The sequence below is a fragment of the Cherax quadricarinatus genome, chromosome 52, assembly GCF_038502225.1.
Source record: "Cherax quadricarinatus isolate ZL_2023a chromosome 52, ASM3850222v1, whole genome shotgun sequence".
NCBI lineage: Eukaryota > Metazoa > Arthropoda > Malacostraca > Decapoda > Parastacidae > Cherax > Cherax quadricarinatus.
In genome coordinates, this window is record NC_091343.1 from 1394755 (window position 1) to 1419438 (window position 24684).

The 24684-nt window shown below is 43.3% G+C and overlaps 1 protein-coding gene across 2 annotated transcripts in view; it reads left to right on the plus strand.

The window, feature by feature from the left end:
• LOC128696794 (phenoloxidase-activating factor 2) overlaps positions 1-22155 on the plus strand; it is a 153721-nt gene extending 131566 nt beyond the window's left edge. The window contains exons 7-9 of one of the 2 annotated variants that reach the window (XM_070096005.1): positions 8988-9189; positions 20808-20962; positions 21265-22155. In XM_070096005.1, coding sequence (XP_069952106.1) covers positions 8988-9189; positions 20808-20962; positions 21265-21271 — 364 coding nt within the window. In that variant the 3' untranslated portion in view covers positions 21272-22155. Of the gene's footprint in view, positions 1-8987; positions 9190-20807; positions 20967-21264 lie in introns of those variants that run through there. The other variant, XM_070096006.1, reaches the window with a different exon arrangement.
• Positions 22156-24684: the final 2529 nt, after the last annotated feature.

Genomic DNA, 24684 nt, shown 5'->3' on the forward strand with positions numbered 1-24684 from the left:
AGCTCATGGAGCAGGGAGAGTGAGTAGTGAGCAGTGAAGAGACAAGACCAGGAACTGTGACTTGACTCCTGCAACCACAACTAGGTGAGTACATTCACATTTACACATGCACACACAAATACACATACAATTACACACCACAAACAGCCACACAAAAATACATAAGCTTTACATTCTGTGGTAACTCAAAAAAGGGAGGTTGCCAGAGTACAGGATGGAAAACTAGGGGACTGGAGGATGAGTCTGAGAAGGATGATTGGGTAGCAGAGCTCATGAGAAGAGAACAAGAGTGGGGAAGGGAGCTAGAAGAGCTTAGCAACAAAATGGGGGAGAGGATGACTGCAGAGAGTAGGAAATGGGATCTACAATTCTCAGCAGCAGAGGCTAGGATACAGAGTTTAAAACAAGAACTGAAAAAGCTGAAACAGTTTAAAGAACTGAAGAGCAGTAGGGCATGACAACAGGAACTGCTGCATCAATAACCAATGAAGGGACTGAAGTGAACAGAGGCCTTAAGCTGTATGCAGAGGCTCTATCAGACCACTGTGGTGCCTGGGAAAAGGCAAGGAGTGCACCAGAAACAATTAAGAGGACTGAATGAAATGATGGAGTCAAGCCATATGCAGACCCTATCAGACCACCGTGGAGCCCAGGAAAAGATGAGCAGACAAGTTGGCTGAAGGAAACAAAAGAGCTAAGCTATATGCAGAAGCCCTAACAGATCACAGTGATGCCCAGGATAAACCAAGGAGGGAAAAATGACAGGCCATTGAGTACAGAGACAAAAGATAGAAAGGGGATTGAAGAAAGGAAAGCTGTGACAGAGGCAATTAAATTGGATCAGGTGATGCAAAGGGAAATGCAGTAGGAGGATGAAAGGGAGAGGTAAGTCTTTGTTCATGGGCTCCAGAAAGTCAGCAGGGAAACTTACAAAGCAAGACAACAGGGGGAAAAAAAAGTGACTGAAAGCATCATGAAAGTTATATGAGAGGACAACATGACCCAATTAACAAATTTTCTGAGAATAGGGGGGGTCACAAGGGGGAGAAACTGGTCAATCAAAGTGATTTTTCTAGTTAGAAACAGTGCAAAAGAGGATCCTGCAGGAGAAAGCATGACTAAGAGACACATCGACTTACCAGCGGGTGTACCTTGACCATGAGAGAACATGAGAAGAAAGACAGAAATTGAAAGAGAGGAAATAAAGATGCAAGGAGGAAAAGGAGACAAGGATGGAAATGGCAGGGGAATCCAGACTCAGGAGGAAGAGCAAATGCAACCACCCTCAGAACTACCTATAGAAGGCCCTCAACCCCAACAACCCCACTGTAACCAAACAAGCCAACCCTAAACCCACATGCCATACTTGCATCCCCATCCCCCCACCACAAATTCCACCATCAGAACAATCCCCCATAGCACCTCATCGGGTCTTCTGCTTCCCCAACCCCAACATACCCCCCCCAGACCACAGTATTAGAAAAAAAGTTGAAGGTTTGGGACACAATTACAGATGGAATAACAAATTAATGTGAGGAGTGGCATGGAAGAATCATAGCACCTATAGAAACAAAACTCATGGGGATAACAGACATGATCTTTCCATCTGGATATCAGAGCCTGAGGAAAGATAAAGGGAGCAAAGGGGAAGGAGAAGTTGCACTGCTCATCAAAAACTGGTGGGGACTTGAGGAAATGGAAAGAATGGAGAGAATGGGTGAAAGAAATTACATAGGAATAATTCAGTCTGAGGTTCTATGGTGGTAATTGCAGTGATGTGCAACCCACCAAAGAATAGCAGGAGGCCAAGAAAAGAATATGAAGAGAGCAGCAGAGCAATGGTGGACACACTAGCTGAGGAAGCCAGAAGGGCTCACATGGGCTCAATTATGGGTGATTTCAATTACAGGGAAATTGACTGGGAAAACCTAGAGCCACGTGGGGTACCCGAAACATGGAAAGCCAAGATGATGGAAGTGGTAATGGAAAACCTCATGCATCAACATGTTAGGGATACTACCAGAGAGAGAGAGAGAGAGAGAGAGAGAGAGAGAGAGAGAGAGAGGAAAGAATGAATCACCAAAACTAGACTTTGTATTCACATCGAGTAGTTCAGACATTGAGGACATCACTTACGAAAGGCCCCTCAGAGCTAGTGATCATGTGGTTCTGAACTTTGAATACATAGTAGTTACAAGTGGAGAGGGAAGCAGGAGTGAGATGGAAGAAGCCAAACTACATAAGGAGAGACTACACAGGCATGAGGGATTTCCTGCATGAGTTTCAGTGGGAAAGAGAGTTGGTGGGAAAATCAGTAAATGAAATGATGGACCATGTGACAACAAATTGCAAGGAGGGAGAGGGAGTTTGTCCCCAAGGGTAACAGAAATAATAGGAAGACCAAAATGAGCCGTTGGTTCACCCAAAGGTGTAGAGAGGGAAAAACTAAGTGCACTAGAGAATGGAAAAAGAACAGAAAACAAAGGACCCAGGAAAATAGAGATTAGTCGAAGAGCCAGAATTGAATATGCACAGATAAGGTGGGAGACCCAGCAGCAATATGAAAATGACACAGCAGTGAAAGCCAAGTTAGACCCAAAACTGTTGTATAGCCTCATCAAAAGGAAGATATTTAAGGACCAGAAATCATGCTGAGGAAGGAGGGAGGGGAGTTCACAAGAAACGACCGAGATGTATGTGAGGAGCTCAACATGAGATTTAAAGAAGTTTTTACAGTGGAGACAGGAAGGACTCCAGAAAGCTGGAATAGTGGGATACTGGTGGCCTGGTGGTTAACGCTCTCGCTTCACACGGCGAGGGCCTGGGTTCGATTCCCAGCCAGAGTAGAAACATTGGACGTGTTTCTTTCCACCTGTTGTCTATGTTCCCCATCAGTAAAATGGGTACCTGGGTGTTAGTCGACTGGTGTGGGTCGCATCCTGGGACACTGACCTAAGGAGGCCTGGTCACAGACCGGGCCGCGGGGGCGTTGACCCCCGGAACTCTCTCCAGGTAATCCAGGTAAAACCAACAAAGGATATGCCAACATGTGCTTGACGAAATGCACGCAACCGAGGAGGAGGTGAAGATGCTGCTAAGTGAACTTGATACCTCAAAGGTGGTGGGACCAGACAACATCTCTCCATGGGCCTTAGAGAGGGAGCAGAGACACTTTGTGTGCCACTCACAACAATCTTCAACATATCCATTGAAATTGGGCAACTACCTGAGGTGTGGAATCGGCAAACATACTCCCAATTTTTAAGAAAGGATATAGACACGAGGAATTAAACTACAGACTAGTGTCACTGACATTTACAGTATGCAAAGTCATGGCGAAGATTATCAGGAGGAGGGTGGTGGAGCACCTAGAAAGGAACAAGCTTATACACAACAACCAGCACGGTTTCAGGGAAGGGAAATCCTGTGTCTCAAACCTACTGGAGTTTTATGACAGGGTAACAGAAGTAAGACAAAGAGAGAGAGAGAGAGAGAGAGAGCGGGGGACTATAAGATGGCTTTCGACACAGTTCCACACGAGAGATTAGTGTAAAAGCTAGAGGATCGGGCACATATAATAGGAAATGCACTTCAATGGATCAGAAAATACCTGACAGGGAGGCAACGAGTCTTGGGATGTGACGAGGTGGCAGAGTGGGCGCCTGTGATGATAGGGGTCTCACAGGGATCATTCCTTGGACCGGTGCTGTTTCTGGTAGATGTGATGACATGCCGGAAGGGAGAGACTCAGAAGTGTCCCTGTTTGCAGATGACATGAAGTTCATGAGGAGAATTCAGTCGGATGAGAATTAGACAGGACTACAAAGGGACCTGGACAGGCTGCAAGCTTGGTCCAGCAACTTACTCCTAGAATTTAATAACCCCACTAAATGCAAAGTCATGAAGATAGGGGAGGGGCAAAGAAGACCGCAGACAGAATACATGCTAGGGGGCCAAAGGCTGCAAGCTTCACTCAAGGAAAAGGATCTTGAGATGAGTATAATACCGAGCACATCTCCTGAGGTGCACATCAACCAGACAACTGCTGCAGCATATGGGCGCCTGGCAAACCTAAGAATAGCATTCTGACACCTCAGTAAGGACTCGTTCAAGACTCTGTACACCGTTCACGTCAGGCCTAAATTAATAATAATAATAATAATAATAATAATAATAATAATGTACATAATATACATGTACAAGGTATACAGGTCTAGCCGACATCAATGACATACTACTATATAGAAAGCCGCTTGTTATGCAGAGCATTTCAGGCATATTAGGTCAGTTTTGTCTCGAGATGCGACCCACACCAGCCGACTAACACCCAGGTACCCATTTTGCTGATGGGTGAACAGATAACCGGTCTAAGGAAACACGTCAAATGTTTCCACCCCTTCGCCGGGAATCGAACCCGGACCCTCGCCGTGTGAGGCGAGAGCTTTTGTCACCAGGCCACAGAGCACCACATGCAACACCAGTTTGGAACCCACACCTGGTGAAGTACGTCAAGAAATTAAAGGAAGTGCAAAGGTTTGCAACAAAACTAGTCCCGGAGCTAAGGGTAATGTCCTACGAAGAAGGGGTAAGGGAAATCGACCTGATGACACTAGAGGACAGGAGGACTAGGGGGTACATGATAAAGACATAAAAACTGCGAGGAACTGACGAGGTGAACAGGATGTTCTAGAGATTGGACACACCATGAAGGGGTCACAATTGGAAGCTGAAGACTCAGATGAGTCGAAGGAAAGTTAGGAAGTATTTCTTCAGTCATAGAGTTCTCAGAAAGTGGAACAGTCTGGAAAGTAACATAGTGGAGGCAGGATCCATACATAGTTTTAAGATGAGGTACGATAAAGCTCATGGAGCAGGGAGAGAGTGGACCTAGCAACGACCAGTGAAGAAATAGCGCCAGGAGCTATGAATCGACCCCCGCAACCACAATTAGGTGAGTACAGTAAGGCGAGTACACATACACATGCACGCACGCGCGCGCGCAAGGCGTTTATGGGCATGTCAGGTTCATCTTGGTGTATACAGCACCAGTATGGATCCTTCCTCTGATAAAGCATGTCAAGAAACTTGAAAAATCTGCAAGGGTTTTCAATGAGACTAGTCCCAGAGCTGAGGAGTATGAGCTCTGACATGAGATTAAAGGAGTTCAACTGACAAGAAGGGACAGCAGGACCAGGGGTGACATGATGTGTCATACAATGTACCGAGATAAATTGATGATGGACAGGGTGAGTCTGTTCAAGAGGTGGACCACAGGTACTTGAAGGTACATCTGGAAGTTAAAAATACAGATGACTCTCAGGGATGTTAGGAAGTTTTTCTTTAGCCTTATAGTGGCCAGGAAGTGGAACGACCTTGACAGCAAAGTGGCAAAGGCAGGCTATATATATAACCTTAAGAATAGGTATGATAGGGCTTACCCAGCCAGGAGAGTGAATCCAGTAACTGCCAGAAGATAGGCAGTGCCAGGAGTTGACTCGACCGACCCCTGGAACCATAAATAGGTGAGTACAAACTGGGGAGTACACACACACATGGGAACAGGAGCTGTGACTCGACCCCTGCAATTACTATCCTTACACTTGCTAACTGAGCCGTAAATAGGAATGTAGAAGTTAGCAGACTGTGACTCTGAGTCGTGTCATGGGGAAGCAGTCAGAGGTCATGTGAGGTCACTTGTCCAAAGCTGTCTGGGAGTTAGCGTGGGGTGTTACCGAGCACCATGGCTTGCTGCAGTGTTTTAGAATTTCAAGTTAAAGTGCTGAAGAAAGAGGTTCTACTTCTTCAGGAGGAAAATAGGAGGCTGAAGGTTTGCCTAGATGGGTTTGGGAGTGAGTGTGAGATGGTTGGAGCTGGTAAGGAGGAAATGGTTACCAGCAGTGAGGTGGAGTGTCAGCCACTTTAAGTGGCAAGTGGTTCACAATTCAGAAAAGAAGATAAGGAAGGTTAATAGATATGTGAAGGTAGGAAATCGATTCTCTGTTCTCTAGGACGAGTGTACTTCAGTGGTTAGTGAGGTTAAAGGTACCACTGACTCCCCTGCTAATCAAGGTAAGAATATTCTAATTGTAGTAGATTCTCAGGTAAGATACATGGGCCGTGCTTTTCATAAAAGAGATAGGAAGGTCAGACAGAGGGTGTGCTTCCCAGGAGCTGGTGTTGGTGACATAGTCAACAGGTTGGATAATACTATATCAGGTAAATAACAAGAACATAAAGTGGGACCAAGTAAACCAAGTCCTAAACGATATAAGCTGGGAAGATAGACTAAGCAACACAGACCCAAACTTATGCCTAGAACAGATTAACTCGGTGGCACTCGATGTATGCACAAGGCTTATTCCTTTATGAAAAAGGAGGAGTAGATGTAAAATAGAAAGAGACAGGCACTCCTTTACAGGCGACGGAAAAGAGTAACAGAGCGGCTAAAAGAGGCCAATATATCTGAAATACGTAGGGAGTCACTGGTCAGAGAAATAGCAAACATCGAACTTAAGCTAAAGGAATCTTATAGGAGCCTGGAATCGCGGGAAGAACTAAAAGCCATAAATGAAATCGAAGGAAACTCAAAGTATTTATTTTCTTATGCCAAATCAAAGTCGAGAACAACATCCAGTATTGGGCTTCTACTTAAACAAGATGGGTCCTACACAGATGACAGCAAGGAAATGAGTGAGCTACTCAAGTCACAATATGACTCATTTTTTAGCAAGCCACTAACCAGACTGAGAGTCGAAGATCAAAATTAATTTTTTTTATGAGAGAGCCACAGAATTTGGTTAACACAAGCCTGTATGATGCCAAATAAATTCGAACAGGCGATAAATGACATGCCCATGCACTCTGCCCCAGGGCCAGACTCGTGGAACTCCGTGTTCATCAAGAACTGCAAGAAGCCCCTATCATGAGCTTTTACCATCCTATGGAGAGGGCTCATGGACACGGGAGTCGTCTCACAGTTACAAAAACAACAGACATAGCCCCACTCCACAAAGGGGGCAGTAAAGCAACAGCAAAGAACTACAGACCGATAGCACTAACATCCCATATCATAAAAATCTTTGAAAGGGTCCTAAGAAGCAAGATCGCCACCCATCTAGATGCCCATCAGTTACACAACCCAGGGCAACATGGGTTTAGAGCAGGTTGCTCCTGTCTGTCTCAGCTACTGGATCACTACGACAAGGTTCTAGATGCACTAGAAGACAAAAAGAATGCAGATGTAATATATACAGACTTTGCAAAAGCCTTCGACAAGTGTGACCATGCCGCAATAGCGTACAAAATGCGTGCTAAAGGAATAACAGGAAAAGTTGGTACATGGATCTATAATTTCCTCACTAACAGAACACAGAGTAGTCGTCAACAGAGTAAAGTCCGAGGCAGCTACGGTGAAAAGCTCTGTTCCACAAGGCACAGTACTCACTCCCATCTTGTTTATCATCCTCATATCTGATATAGACAAGGATGTCAGCCACAGCACCGTGTCTTCCTTTGCAGATGACACCCGAATCTGCATGACAGTGTCTTCCATTACAGGCACTGCAAGGCTCCAGGCGGACATCAGCCAAATCTTTCAGTGGGCTGCAGAAAACAATATGAAGTTCAACGATGAGAAATTTCAATTACTCCGATATGGTAAACATGAGGAAATTAAAACTTCATCAGAGTACAAAACAAATTCCTTCCACAAAATAGAGCGATAAATGTACAGAGATCCTTCACGGCGCACATAACGGAGATAAAACACCTCAATTACCGGGAGCGCTTGAAGTTCCTGAACCTGTACTCCCTGGAATGCAGGCGAGAAAGATGCATGATTATATACACCTGGAAAATCCTAGAGGGACGAGTACCAAACTTGCACACGAAAATCACTCACAACGAAAGCAAAAGACTCGGCAGACGATGCAACATCCCCCAATGAAAAGCAGGGGTGTCACTAGCACGTTAAGAGACAATACAATAAGTGTCAGGGACCTGAGACTGTTCAACTGCCTCCCACTATACATAAGGGGATTACCAATAGACCCCTGGCTGTCTTCAAGCAGGCACTTGACAAGCTCCTAAAGTCGGTACCTGACCAGCCGGACTGTGGCTCGTACGTTGGACTGCGTGCAACCAGCAGTAACAGCCTGGTTGATCAGGCTCTGATACACCAGGAGGCCTGGTCACAGACCGGGACGCGGGGGGCGTTGACCCCTGGAACTCTCTCCAGGTAAAGTCCAGGTAATGGGAACAAGCCCATTATCTGTCTTAGTGCTGGTGGAAATGACATCGGGAAGGGCAGGAGACATGAGCTGCTGGATAAGTAAAGGTCAACCATAGATGTAGTCAGGTCTAAGGGAGGGATCCCAATCACATGTAGCATCTTGCCTAGAAAGGCAATGAATGGATGTCTAGGGCAATTGGTATAAATTGCTGGATAGTCAGGTACCTGTCTGGGACAAATTCTACGGCAAACATGATTTGTATGCAAGGTTACTAACATGAAGATAATCCTCTTCTTCACTCGCACTTAGTGGTCATGTAAGATGCAAAGTGTAGAGAAATGGTTCAGACAGCCGACAAGTTAATAAATTAGACACATGTGCAACTCTTGGGTATCTTTATTGAGGAAACGTATCGCCATTATGTGGCGAAACGTTTAATCAATAAAGATACCCAAGTGTTGCACATGAGTCTAATTCTCAAGATGCAAAATAGAACATGAAGCCTTGGTGGTATTTTGCTTGTCAGGAGACGTAAAAATTTTTGGGGGGAACATTTCTGGTCAGTTACCATATGACTCACTCAGAGGATCTATTGGTCATCTCTGTGCAGATCCCCAGTCAGTAGTGTCCAAGTGTACCTCAGGGAACACATACATTGTAGAACGACACTTTACGAATAAAAATATATGAAGAATGATGTTTAGTTGACACAGATACTATTAAAACTTCATTAATGCTCTTTATCTTGTTGCACAGATGCTGGGTGACCGGGTACGGGAAAGACGCCTTTGATAGCACTGGCCAGTTCCAACGCATCCTGAAGGAGGTAGATGTTCCCATGGTGGATCCCATCGTGTGCCAGCACCGCCTCAGGAACACTCGTCTCGGACAGGACTTCCTTCTGGACAGAAGGTCATTTGTGTGTGCTGGAGGCATTGCCGGGAAGGACGCCTGCACGGTAAGCTCCTCTGTCTCATTTTATCACCAATACCAACTCTCTTTCTCAATGCTCCTGGACTGCTTTTTAAAAGTTTGTCAGAACCAGCTAGAGGAAATAATTTACTAGACTAAGGTGTAGTAAACAATGATTCTGTGACAAATAATCTCGAGGCAGTGAAGAGCTTTGAAAAAGCGACCACAATTACTTATTTTCAAAATCTCATGGACTTCTCTTAATACCTGTAACAAAATTAAGGTCTCCAATTTTCGCGCTGCAAATTATATGGGGCTAAGGGATTACCTGAAAAATGTAGATTGAGGGTGACCTGATTAGAGGGAAATCGGATAAAAGGTGGACGTTGATGTGAGAGTTTCCATAGCATATTTTAATAGAGAATTTAAATCTAACATGAATAAACCTACATGGATAAACAATGGACTCAAACATCTCTTAGATGAAAAGAGGCATTTACAGGAGAATCAAATCAAGTGAGTTACCTTATCGAGTATTTTCAATTTAAGAGAAAAGTTAAAAAAGCAATAAAGAACCCCCCAATATATATATATATATATATATATATATATATATATATATATATATATATATATGGTTACCCTTAGAATTTAGATAGTAGAAATATTATCGGATAGGCATAGATCCCCATGTACGGCGTATTAACCGACATCGACCGATGTACTTCTGAGTACATCGGTTGAACATTTGAATACCTCAGAGCAAGACATTTAAATGGACAAAGAGCACATTGTATTCCTTTCTTTCATTATTTGAAAATGTCACACAGAATAATAGCAATCCATGTCTACAGTATTTATCGAGAAACTTATTTTCTCAAACCACAGGAACATTGTAAGGAAAACACTCCTTTTAACCCTAGATTCATGACTGGAATAATAATGAATGTATGACGACACAGTGGTGGTCTCACTGTAAACTGTAAATTTGAATCTTCTGTCGATGCGATAGACTAAAACGTCTAGGAAGGCTAGAGTGTTATCTATTTCATTCTCTATTGTGAACTTAATAAAAGGTACCAGACCATTGAGTCTAGGTAGGAACTCATCAATGTTGTGATCTCTAGGGAAAAGGCAAAACACATCATTACAAAACTGAGATACCCCAGGGATTTTGTTGAGAAAGTCCTGCCGTCAGCTAGAAAGACTTTTTACAGGACTTACCTAAGGAAACGCCTGACAGGAAAAATTGATTGGTCTTGCCATACAATGACAATTTGGTCTGCTGCATGAGGCACCAAAAAAAACTCGATATAAATGTGACTTCCAAAACACTGAGTGATATAACATCAGTAGTAAATAAATAGGCATGGGGATTCATTTAGGTATGGGTGCACATGTGCGATTATCCTAGGATAGCACAAGAGAGAAGAGGGACCTATTGAGGTTCTAACCCGTCTAGGTACAGCGATAGGTACAAGGTATACATATTTGACTGCAACGTGGTGATTGTGACTAGTTTAGTGGCTTACTGAATTAAGTTTTTAGTAATATTACAATGATAATGGTAATAATGATAGTAGCAGATGATAATGGATGATGATACTAATGGTGTTAAAAAGAATCAGGAATTGCCTAGTTATTATAAGAAAGAAAAGCCTGAATAGGAAAATTCACACAGGCATATTAACTGACACTTAAGAGTATTTCCTGAATATTCTAGAACGTTGTAGAACCGGTTGACAAAATGACGGATTTTTTCCTTCTATTTCATTAGTTAGAAGGTTGTTCACATTAGCTGCATTCGGTATGTAAATGATCCAATTCTGTAATGTAACTTTCGTCACATGACCTGTTCGCAGCAGTTAGAAGCTTAGGGCTGGCTATTAACTCTATCCTAGTTATATTACCATGCTATCTATAAACTGTGGAGCCTACTCCACCTGACCTCATATGTGGGGGGGTGTGGGGGGACCGGTGTGTGGCTGGCATTCCACTGGGCCTCTCTTTCCCTCAATCATATTGGCTGGTGTCACCACACTACCATACACTGAAAAAACTTACCTTATTTCTCCTGTTGCTGCTCTTGCAACATTGCACAGCTCCTGATGACACACTGAGAAGTGTGAATGTATTTGAGCTAAATATTTCCACCCACCGTGGCTTGTCTTGCATTGTTAAGATCCCCTGTCTGTCATTGTTTTGCATACATACATACATATATATATATATATATATATATATATATATATATATATATATATATATATATATATATATATATATATATATATATATATATATATATATATATATATACATACAGGTGGGGATATAGTTTTGGAGTGGTTGGTGCTATTATTTAATAAATGTATGGAAGAGGGTAAGGTACCTAGGGATTGGCAGAGAGCATATATAGTTCCTTTGTATAAAGACAGGGGACAAAACAGGGTGCAAAAATTATAGGGGAATATGTCTGTTGAGTATACCTGGTAAAGTGTATGGTAGAGTTATTATTGAAAGAATTAAGAGTAAGATGGAGAGTAGGATAGCAGATGAACAAGGAGGCTTTAGGAAAGGTAGGGGGTGTGTGGACCAGGTGTTTACAGTGAAACATATAGGTGAACAGTATTTGGAAAAGGCATATGACAGGGTGGATAGGGAGACAATGTGGCAGGTGTTGCAGGTGTATGGTGTAGGAGGTAGCTTACTGACAGCAGTGAAGAGTTTTTATGAGGATGAAGCTCAGGTTAGAGTATGTAGGAAAGAGGGAGATTATTTCCCAGTAAAAGTAGGCCTTAGACAAGGATGTGTGATGTCACCCTGGTTGTTCAATATATTTATAGATTGGGTTGTAAGAGAAGTGAATGCGAGGGTCTTTTCAAGAGGTGTGGAGTTAAAAGATAAAGAATCAAACACAAAGTGGAAATTGCCACAGTTGCTCTTTGCTGATGACACTGTGCTTTTGGGAGATTCTGAAGAGAAGTTGCAGAAAATCTAGTTTGTAAAATTACTCATCCTATGATTACAGGCATAGATCCTGATGTAAACTTTTTACTAAATGAATTACACGAATCAAACAGCAACTGTAATTACTATAAAGCAAACAAAGCAAAGACATTACTCAGTGCAAACAATAACATAACCATCTTTAACTACAGTGTCAGATCCTTGAGCAAACTTTATGACAACCTCACAGCATTACTCAATTCTCTTCATTTCAATATATCAATCATCACACTCACAGAAACCTGGCTTAAGCCTGATATTACAGATGTCTATACTATTCCTGGCTACATGGCCATACACAACTGTAGAACAGACCAGCAAGGGGGAGGAACAGCCATATACAACTCAAATCAACTCGAATGTATCAATAAATCTTGCACAAGGGACGAACAAAGAGAATATATCATAGCCAAATTTAAATCAAAAGACCTGCAAAAAACCCTCAGTTATAAACATCTACAAAGTACCACAGTCAAACATTTATCACTTTTATGAAAAACTAGGAAACATGATTACTGATGCACACATGAATAAAGACCACCTACTACTAACAGGAGATTTCAGTATAAACATGCTACACGACCAGGACCCTCAGGTAACCGAATTCACAAACACAATGAGTAACAGCCTGTTGCTACCAGCAATATCTAAACCTACAAGAATCACCAAGACAAGCATCTCCTTAATAGACCACATCTGGACAAACACAATATCCCCTTTAAAATCAGGCATAATCACATACAACACTACAGACCACTACCCAACCATTCTCATAACTAATCTGGGCAAACTGCAACAAGACATTACTAAAGTAACCTTCAGACTACATAACGAGACAGCAGTTAACAACTTTATAGCAGCTATGAATAACATTGATTGGCAAAATGAGCTCGAAACATATACAGATATGAATGAATGTATAAACAATTTTCTAAAAAAAAAAAAAAAAAAAAAGCCCAAAGCCTCTATAACAAACATTGCCCCCAAAACTAAACAGATCACAGCAAAGAGACTGAATAATCCCTGGCTAACACCAAGCATCCTCAAATCCATTAACACAAAGCACAAATATGAAAAACAGTACAGAATGTGTCAAATAACTAGAGAACAGTCTAAACGTTACTCGTCAGCACTTACCAGCCTGATAAGATCATCTAAAAAATTGTATTATGAAAATAGACTACATAACATCAAAGGTGATATGAAAAAAACCTGGAAAACTCTATCTGAAATTCTTGGAAATAAAAAGTTATCCAAAAACAAAACAATCAAACTAACAAAATCAGATGAACCCCTTACTCACACTTACTGAAACAGCAAACAGACTCAATGTTTTCTTCTCCACCATAGGTAAAAATCTAGCAAACAAAATACCAAGCATAAACACCCGTCCATCAGACTACCTCATAGGTACCTACCCAAATACGCTATTCCTAGCTCCAACCAACCCCATAGAAATTACGCTCATCATAAACACCCTTAAAAACAAGGCAGGAGACATAACTTGCATGCTTTTATGTACAAAAAAGCTTCTCAAGTATTGTCACCAATTATTGCAACGCTCTTTAACAAATCCATTGAATCATCTACCTTCCCAACAATCCTCAAAATAGCGAGGGTCACTCCGATCCACAAAGAAGGTGACCAAGCTGACTTGAATAACTATAGACCAATATCTAACTTACAACTGCTCTCTAAAATCTTTGAAAAATTAATTCATAGATGGATCTATTCCTACCTCGTCTCACACAACATATTAAACCCTTGTCTATTTGGATTCAGGAATAATAAAAGCACAAATTATGCTATCATACACATGCTAGAACTAATGTAGACCGCACTCTAAAAGAAAGAAGTCCCGCTGGGCATTTTCATTGATTTACGTAAAACTTTTAATACAGTCGACCATGAACTTCTTTACTCCAAATTAACGCACTATGGTATCAGAGGCCACTCCCTCAAGTACCTAAAATCATACCTTAGCAACAGAACTCAATATGTGTATGCAAATGATGCAAACTCTTCCACCCAACCAATCACAGTAGAAGTCCCACAAGGAAGCGTACTTGGACCACTCCTCTTTCTCATCTACATCAATGATCTACCGAATGCATCGCAGCTACTCAAACCCATATTATTTGCAGATGACATTATGTATGTCTTTTCCCACCCAAACACAGTCATACTAGCAAACACAGTCAATGCCGAATTGCAGAAAATATCTGCCTGGATGACTAATAAACTTACCCTGAATACTGATGAAACCTATTTCATTAAGTTTGGAAACAATGCTGCAAATGATTCAATTAGCATAACGCTAAACGGATCATCAGTCACAAGACTCAGAGGGAAAATTCCTAGGTATCCACCTTGACAGTAGCCTTAAGTTCCAGACACACATACAACAAATCACCAAGAAAATCTCCAAGACTGTAGGCATACTATCAAAGATAAGGTACTACGTTCTACAATCAGCTCTCCTGGCACTGTACCATTCACTCATATACCCTTATCTTACATATGGAATTTGTGCATGTGGATCAACAACATCCAGCCACCTAAAACCCCTAATAACCCAGCAAAAGGCAGCAGTAGGAATGATGATAAATTCCCACTCCCGCCAGCATACTCCACCAATTTTCAGAAGTCTAAATCTGCTCACCTTTAAGAGCATCCATACTTATTCTTGTGCCTACTACATACACAGAACAATACACACAAATATAAACCCCCCACTCAAACTTCTCCTCACCAACCTTAGCAGGACACATGACCACAACACAAGACACAGATCTCTTTTTGATATACCTCGTGTCCATATCGCACTGTGTAAAAACTCTAAGCACATAAAGGGTCCCAAAATATGGAATTCATTACCAGAAGATATTAAAGTAACCCGGTCTGAAAATCAATTTAAGACTTCTCAAAAGCCACTTAATCACCCTAGACTAAAAGCTAAATACTCAGTACACACATACTTAAGTACTCCCACATCATAACTTCAGCAATCACTTTGAACCTTATATCCATTGTTGACAGGAATATAATTGAATCATTGTTTTCACAAAAAGCATTTTTTAATATATGAATACGTCTTTTGTCTTATACAAATTTGATTCACTTATAATTAATAATCTACTGTACAACTATGAAATAATTAATATCCTACTGTACAACAATGATATAATCCTTAGTGCTAAGTAGTCTTTAAGCCAATAATGTTAAGTTGACCCAAAATGCCTAGACATAATAGAGGCTCACTTTGCATTGCAACCCACTACTGTAAATACAAAAACTCAATGTACTGTTTGCAAAGACATTAAAATAAATAAATAAATAAATAAATAAATTTGGTAGGGTATGTAAAAGAAGAAAATTAAAAGTGAATATAGGAAAGACTAAGGTTATGAGGATAACAAAAATATTAGGTGATGAAAGATTGGATATCAGATAGGAGGGAGAGAGTATGGAGGAGGTGAATGTATTCAGATATTTAGGAGTGGACGTGTCAGCAGATGGGTCTACGAAAGATGAGGTGAATCATAGAATTGATGAGGGGAAAAGGGTGAGTGGTGCACTTAGGGGTCTGTGGAGACAAAGAACTTTGTCCATGAAAGCAAAGAAGGGAATGTATGAGAGTATAATTGTTCCAACACTCTTATATGGGTGTGAAGCATGGGTGATAAATGTTGCAGCGAGGAGAAGGCTGGAGGCAGTGGAGATGTCACGTCTGAGGGCAATGTGTGGTGTGAATATAATGCAGAGAATTCGTAGTTTGGAAATTAGGAGAAGGTGTGGGATTACCAAATATATTATCCAGAGGGCTGAGGAGGGGTTGTTGAGGTGGTTTGGATGTGTAGAGAGAATAGAACAAAACAGAATGACTTCGAGAGTGTATAAATCTGTAGTGGAGGGAAGGAGGGGTAGGGGTCGGCCAAGAAAGGGTTGGAGGGAGGGGGTAAAGGAGGTTTTGTGTGCGAGGGGCTTGGACTTCCAGCAAACATGCTTAAGTGTATGTGGTAGGAGTGAATGGAGACAAATGGTTTTAAATACTTGACGTGCTGTTGGAGTGTGAGCAAAGTAACATTTATGAAGGGATTTAGGGAAACCGGCAGGCCGGACTTGAGTCCCGGAGATGGGAAGTACAGTGCCTGCACTCTGAAGGAGGGGTGTTAATGTTGCAGTTTATAAACTGTAGTGTAAAGCACCCTTCTGGCAAGACAGTGATGGAGTGAATGATGGTGAAAGTTTTTCTTTCTCGGGCCACCCTGCCTTGGTGGGAATCGGCCAGTGTGATAATAATAATAAAAAATATATATATAATGTCGTGCCGAATAGACAGAACTTGCGATCTTGGCTTAAATAGCAACGCTCATCTTGCCATATAGGACAAGCGAAAATTTGTGTATGCAATAATTTCGCCAAAATCATTCTGAACCTAACGAAGAAAAATATATTTCACTATGTTTGTTTAGTATTAAATTATTGTAAACAAATCTAAAATATATATAGTTGGGTTAGGCTAAAATAAATTGTTCTTGTTATAATAAGGTTAGGTAAGTTTTCTAAGATTCTTATGGTGCAAAATTAAATTTTTTTACATTAACATTAATGAAAAAAATATATCTTTAAACGTATAAGAGAAAATTTTAGAACTTAATTTTAAATGAGTTTTTGCTAATTGACCAGTTTTACATATTCGGCACGCATATATATATATATATATATATATATATATATATATATATACATACATACACACACAAAATAAGATCACAGTAAACAGGTGATATCAAAATATGCAAAACAACCACTGTGAAAGAATAGTGAAATTTCAAGCGCTTTCGTGACTTCTCACATTATCAAGGTAATCAAAAGCCTACTTAAAGTTAGCTCAGGATCAGCATACTGTTAGAGACAAAAAATGTGTGCCAGTTGCAGTCGTTATTTCCTGTTCTGTCACAAGAGGATAAATAGGAAATTTCAGATATCAATAATTATACTGGTCAGGTCGAAAATAAATAATAAATAACAAAGTCACTAGTGATATGATGTTCAAACAACTAGACAGAGTTAAGGTAAACAAATCGCCGGGACTTGAGCTGTTTCTCAGGATTCTGAAGGAGTATAAGGAGCTTAACAGACTTTTCTGAAGGAGTATAAGGAGCTTAACAGACTTTTCTGAAGGAGTATAAGGAGCTTAGCAGACTTTTCTGAAGGAGTATAAGGAGCTTAGCAGACTTTTCTGAAGGAGTATAAGGAGCTTAGCAGACTTTTCTGAAGGAGTATAAGGAGCTTAGCAGACTTTTCTGAAGGAGTATAAGGAGCTTAGCAGACTTTTCTGAAGGAGTATAAGGAGCTTAGCAGACTTTTCTGAAGGAGTATAAGGAGCTTAGCAGACTTTTCTGAAGGAGTATAAGGAGCTTAGCAGACCATTAGCTAGTCTTTTCAACAGATCACTGCAAAGTACAAAATAAATGAAAAATGGAAAATATGATACCAATTTACAAAACGGTAAATAGGTCCTTGCAAATTATAGAGAAATTAGCTTAATCTCAGTTGTGGGAAAGTTGATGAAATCTATAATTGCTGGTGTAATTCCAAGCCACATTGAAAGAAGTAATTTGATCAACAAATTTCAGCATGGTTTTAGAAAGGGGTGCTCTTGCTTACGAATTTCCTAACTTTTTTGCACTAAGATATTCGAGGTGGTAAACCAAGATAAAGAATACGATATTGTTTGTATGAAGTTCAATAAGACCTTTAATAAAGTTTAACAGGAGACTGATGAAGTAGCAGCACGTGGAATTACAGGAAAAAATATCTCCTGGGTCGAGGAATGGCGAACCGACAGTGAACAAAGAGTCTGGTAATTAATGGGGAGAATCTGAATGAGGACTTGTTAAGAGTGATGAGCCGCTGGGCTCGGTGTTGGGACCCTTGTTGTTCACAATCAACATAAACGGCATTTATAACAGAATGAATTGCGACATAAATAAGTTTGCCCATGATACTAAAATAGGCAGTCAGGTAATTTCTGATGCGGACACAAGAAGGCTTCAGGACGACCAGGACAGGTTGATGTGGTCGGGAAAGTAGCGGATGCAGAACCATGCAGACAAGTGTGATGTTCTAATCCTAGGAAAAGAAACTAACTTCGGCTCTGGTAAGTCAATTAATGTAGAGTCTTGCCAAAGTGAATGCGAAAATGATTTAGGAATTCTAAATAGTAGAAATTTAAAGCCAGTGTTCGCAAAAAAAAGCCAATAGAATTCCTAGCTTCTTATAAACTATAAATAATAGAAACCCTAAAGTTGTACTTCATCTTTATATATATTTGGTTAGACTTCATTAACATTATCCTACAGGATGGACGACGAAGTTGATTCCGTGTATTAAAAACTTCTCCTAGGAAAACAACCTGAAGGCATTAAATGCGCACCTTTGGAAACACTTGAAGTTAGGGGACATACTACTGAAGTGTACAAATGGAAAACAGAAATAAATAAGCGGGATATAATTAGCGTGTTGAAAATATCTAACCAAAACAGGACTCACAGAAATTGATTCAAGTTCGAGAAATTTAGATTTAGAAAGGATATTGAGAAGTACTTGTTTGGCAGTAGATGAGTTGGGGAAACTTGCAGTCAGCGTCACTGGGGCAAGAACTTTCGGTAACTTTAAATATAGATCGACACCATGCCTAACCCTTCTAGGGTAGGGTAGGTGCCTGAGTCCGAGCCTTTAGCTCATAAGACTGTCATTCCCATTAGCCTCCTTGGGGTGGGGATGGCAGACCAGAGGCCTAGCTTGTGGCTAGGCCTGGGGACAGTTGGTCCCAAAGATGAGGTGGTACTTGTGCCTCCTCCCATGGGAGACTTAGGTCTCAGACACTCCCTAGAGAGGGAGCCAAGGCCGGGCCACCACTTGGAAAAGGCCCGGGCCGGGAGAATACCGACGAATATTTAATAATAATAATTTAAATATAGGTTGGACTACTACGTGAGTGGGTTTGGGAAGAATTGAGTTAAACTTGCCTAAAATGGGTCAGTAGGCCTGCTGCAGTGTTCCCCTTGCCTTCTTTCTCTTCCTCCACGCCTCCCTGCTGGTTTCTCTCCCTCCACACCTCCCTGCTGGTTTCTCTCCCTCCACACCTCCCTGCTGGTTTCTCTCCCTCCACACCTCCCTGCTGGTTTCTCTCCCTCCACGCCCCCCTGCTGGTTTCTCTCCCTCCACACCTCCCTGCTGGTTTCTCTCCCTGCTGGTTTCTCTCCCTCCACGCCTCCCTGCTGGTTTCTCTCCCTCCACGCCTCCCTGCTGGTTTCTCTCCCTCCACACCTCCCTGCTGGTTTCTCTCCCTGCTGGTTTCTCTCCCTCCACGCCTCCCTGCTGGTTTCTCTCCCTCCACGCCTCCCTGCTGGTTTCTCTCCCTCCACGCCTAGCTGCTGGTTTCTCTCCCTCCACGCCTCCCTGCTGGTTTCTCTCCCTCCACGCCTCCCTGCTGGTTTCTCTCCCTCCACGCCTCCCTGCTGGTTTCTCTCCCTCCACACCTCCCTGCTGGTTTCTCTCCCTCCACGCCCCCCTGCTGGTTTCTCTCCCTCCACACCTCCCTGCTGGTTTCTCTCCCTGCTGGTTTCTCTCCCTCCACGCCTCCCTGCTGGTTTCTCTCCCTCCACGCCTCCCTGCTGGTTTCTCTCCCTCCACGCCTAGCTGCTGGTTTCTCTCCCTCCACGCCTCCCTGCTGGTTTCTCTCCCTCCACGCCTCCCTGCTGGTTTCTCTCCCTCCACGCCTCCCTGCTGGTTTCTCTCCCTCCATGCCTCCCTGCTGGTTTCTCTCCCTCCACGCCTCCCTGCTGGTTTCTCTCCCTCCACGCCTAGCTGCTGGTTTCTCTCCCTCCACGCCTCCCTGCTGGTTTCTCTCCCTCCACGCCTAGCTGCTGGTTTCTCTCCCTCCACGCCTCCCTGCTGGTTTCTCTCCCTCCACGCCTCCCTGCTGGTTTCTCTCCCTCCACGCCTCCCTGCTGGTTTCTCTCCCTCCACACCTCCCTGCTGGTTTCTCTCCCTCCACGCCCCCCTGCTGGTTTCTCTCCCTCCACACCTCCCTGCTGGTTTCTCTCCCTGCTGGTTTCTCTCCCTCCACGCCTCCCTGCTGGTTTCTCTCCCTCCACGCCTCCCTGCTGGTTTCTCTCCCTCCACGCCTAGCTGCTGGTTTCTCTCCCTCCACGCCTCCCTGCTGGTTTCTCTCCCTCCACGCCTCCCTGCTGGTTTCTCTCCCTCCACGCCTCCCTGCTGGTTTCTCTCCCTCCATGCCTCCCTGCTGGTTTCTCTCCCTCCACGCCTCCCTGCTGGTTTCTCTCCCTCCACGCCTAGCTGCTGGTTTCTCTCCCTCCACGCCTCCCTGCTGGTTTCTCTCCCTCCACGCCTAGCTGCTGGTTTCTCTCCCTCCACGCCTCCCTGCTGGATTCAGTAGAACGTGGTTTCAAATATTTTATACTTTAAGAGTTCTTATTTTTTTGTAATTGCTAGATCTAGTACTAGTGTGCTGGACCTAGTATATTACCATTGTTGAAAAGTCATGTTTTGATGTTAATTCATATTTTTATATTATTTTAACCGCAAATCTTTTTCCTGTTTGTTAATGTGTGGATGTTGTAGGGTGACGGAGGTGCTCCACTGGTGTGTAGGCCTGAAGGTGGAGGCTGGACAGTAGTAGGTCTGGTAGCCTGGGGTATCGGCTGTGCTAGTAGTGAGGTGCCAGGTGTCTATGTCAGTGTTCCTGCCTTTGCTAACTTCATCCGTCAACATGTAAGGTAAGATGATACATTTAGTATACAAAAGTGTACGGGGCGCTATGCACTAACATGAACCTGTAATTGATTAGATTTAGATTTTGCCACCGAAGTGGCTAGTTTATTGTGCACCCCATATCCATCCTGTGGAGGGTAGCGCGAGAGCATGTGGATACACAAAAGGCCTAGGAACTAGGCCCCAAAGGGTTAATGTTATTGAACTACAGTGAAGAGACTAAAAATACACTGAGAGGTAGAAACTGGCAATATGTCAATTGTAGGTTTTTTACCAAATTTAGAGTGTAATATATTGTCTCTTTCAGAGCGTAGAAAATTGATCCTGACGGTGTATATTAGCTTGTGCCGCCACCAGGAGTTGCAGCCTCATCCACCATCCTCTCTGCTGACACTCCTGTTATGGTCCTTTTGCTGCCAGAATTGGTAAAGAAATAAACCTCTAACTGCCTTACAATAAATCTTTTCGAAAAATCTTATTAAATTTTGGGGCATTACAAAGTTTTTTCATATTGAGACAAAGCGAACACAGCAATCTCGTCTAAGTATTTAACCTAAAATAATTTTGAAGTTTTTTAAATGAAATTTAAATTTAGAATTATTTAACATCATTAAAATATTAATTTCGTGATGCTCAAATTTGTTAGCGGAATAAGTGCAACAAGGAATCTTTACTAGTCTTGTTTGAGGCACATGACAAGTTGTGCCTATAACAGCTGTTATAACAGCTGTTATAACAGCTGTTATAACAGCTATTATAACAGCTATTATAACAGCTATTATAACAGCTATTATAACAGCTGTTATAACAGCTAATATAACAGCTATTATAACAGCTATTATAACAGCTATTATAACAGCTATTATAACAGCTATTATAACAGCTATTATAACAGCTGTTATAACAGCTAATATAACAGCTGTTATAACAGCTATTATAACAGCTATTATAACAGCTGTTATAACAGCTAATATAACAGCTGTTATAACAGCTATTATAACAGTTATTATAACAGTTATTATAACAGCTGTTATAAGACATCAAACTTGCTGGACTACTAACACCTGCAACACCTGGTTTACACTTGTTAACTGAATATAGAGTTAGTGAGTCTAGGTTGTTTAACCTGTTATAATGGTTCACACGTCGCACACTTAACTACATTTATCTATTATTGTATAATAAAATGCTTTCTTCATCCGGATTTTATTTTCTTGAATCACCTCAAAGTTCTTAATTAACTACGATATTTGAAAACAGATTTGTAACAACAAAAGCAAATGAAAACTTTGTTTTTGAAGTTACAAATCAGTTTAATATCGTAGTAATAAGTCAACATTGGTTTTAGAACTTATTAATTCTTCAAGATATTTCCTTCTACCACCAGTGTTTGACAATATTAAAGTCTAATATCTTCATTATGCACTCCATACCCATCCTGTGGGCGGTAGTCACTCCATACCCATCCTGTGGGCGGTAGTCACTCCATACCCATCCTGTGGGCGGTAGTCACTCCATACCCATCCTGTGGGCGGTAGTCACTCCATACCCATCCTGTGGGAGGTAGTCACTCCATACCCATCCTGTGGGAGGTAGTCACTCCATACCCATCCTGTGGGCGGTAGTCACTCCATACCCATCCTGTGGGCGGTAGTCACTCCATACCCATGCTGTGGGCGGTAGTCACTCCATACCCATCCTGTGGGAGGTAGTCACTCCATACCCATCCCGTGGGAGGTAGTCACTCCATACCCATACTGCGGGCGGTAGTCACTCCATACCCATCCTGTGGGAGGTAGTCACTCCATACCCATCCTGTGGGAGGTAGTCACTCCATACCCATCCTGTGGGAGGTAGTCACTCCATACCCATCCTGTGGGCGGTAGTCACTCCATACCCATGCTGTGGGCGGTAGTCACTCCATACCCATCCTGTGGGAGGTAGTCACTCCATACCCATCCTGTGGGAGGTAGTCACTCCATACCCATCCTGTGGGCGGTAGTCACTCCATACCCATGCTGTGGGCGGTAGTCACTCCATACCCATCCTGTGGGAGGTAGTCACTCCATACCCATGCTGTGGGCGGTAGTCACACCATACCCATGCTGTGGGCGGTAGTCACACCATACCCATCCTGTGGGCGGGAGTCACACCATACCCATCCTATGGGCGGTAGTCACTCCATACCCATTATGTGGGCGGTAGTCACTCCATACCCATCCTGTGGGCGGGAGTCACACCATACCCATCCTATGGGGGGTAGTCACACCATACCCATCCTGTGGGCGGTAGTCACACCATACCCATCCTATGGGCGGTAGTCATTCCATACCCATCCTATGGGCGGTAGTCACTCCATACCCATCCTGTGGGCGGTAGTCACTCCATACCCATCCTGTGGGAGGTAGTCACTCCATACCCATCCTGTGGGAGGTAGTCACTCCATACCCATCCTGTGGGCGGTAGTCACTCCATACCCATCCTGTGGGCGGTAGTCACTCCATACCCATCCTGTGGGAGGTAGTCACTCCATACCCATCCTGTGGGAGGTAGTCACTCCATACCCATCCTGTGGGCGGTAGTCACTCCATACCCATGCTGTGGGCGGTAGTCACTCCATACCCATCCTGTGGGCGGTAGTCACTCCATACCCATGCTGTGGGCGGTAGTCACTCCATACCCATCCTGTGGGAGGTAGTCACTCCATACCCATCCCGTGGGAGGTAGTCACTCCATACCCATACTGCGGGCGGTAGTCACTCCATACCCATCCTGTGGGAGGTAGTCACTCCATACCCATCCTGTGGGAGGTAGTCACTCCATACCCATCCTGTGGGAGGTAGTCACTCCATACCCATCCTGTGGGCGGTAGTCACTCCATACCCATGCTGTGGGCGGTAGTCACTCCATACCCATCCTGTGGGAGGTAGTCACTCCATACCCATCCTGTGGGAGGTAGTCACTCCATACCCATCCTGTGGGCGGTAGTCACTCCATACCCATCCTGTGGGAGGTAGTCACTCCATACCCATGCTGTGGGCGGTAGTCACACCATACCCATGCTGTGGGCGGTAGTCACACCATACCCATCCTGTGGGCGGGAGTCACACCATACCCATCCTATGGGCGGTAGTCACTCCATACCCATTATGTGGGCGGTAGTCACTCCATACCCATCCTGTGGGCGGGAGTCACACCATACCCATCCTATGGGGGGTAGTCACACCATACCCATCCTGTGGGCGGTAGTCACACCATACCCATCCTATGGGCGGTAGTCATTCCATACCCATCCTGTGGGCGGTAGTCACTCCATACCCATCCTATGGGAGGTAGTCACACCATACCCATCCTGTGGGCGGTAGTCACACCATACACATACTGTGGGCGGTAGTCACACCATACCCATCCTATGGGCGGTAGTCACACCACACCCATCCTGAGGACGGTAGTCACACCATACCCATTCTATGGGCGGTATTAACTCCATACCCATCCTGTGGGCGGTAGTCACTCCATACCCATCCTATGGGCGGTAGTCACACCATACCCATCCTGTGGGCGGTAGTCACTCCATACCCATCCTGTGGGCGGTAGTCACACCATACCCATCCTGTGGGCGGTAGTCACAACATACCCATCCTGTGGGCGGTAGTCACTCCATACCCATCCTGTGAGCGGTAGTCACTCCATACCCATCCTGTGGGCGGTAGTCACTCCATACCCA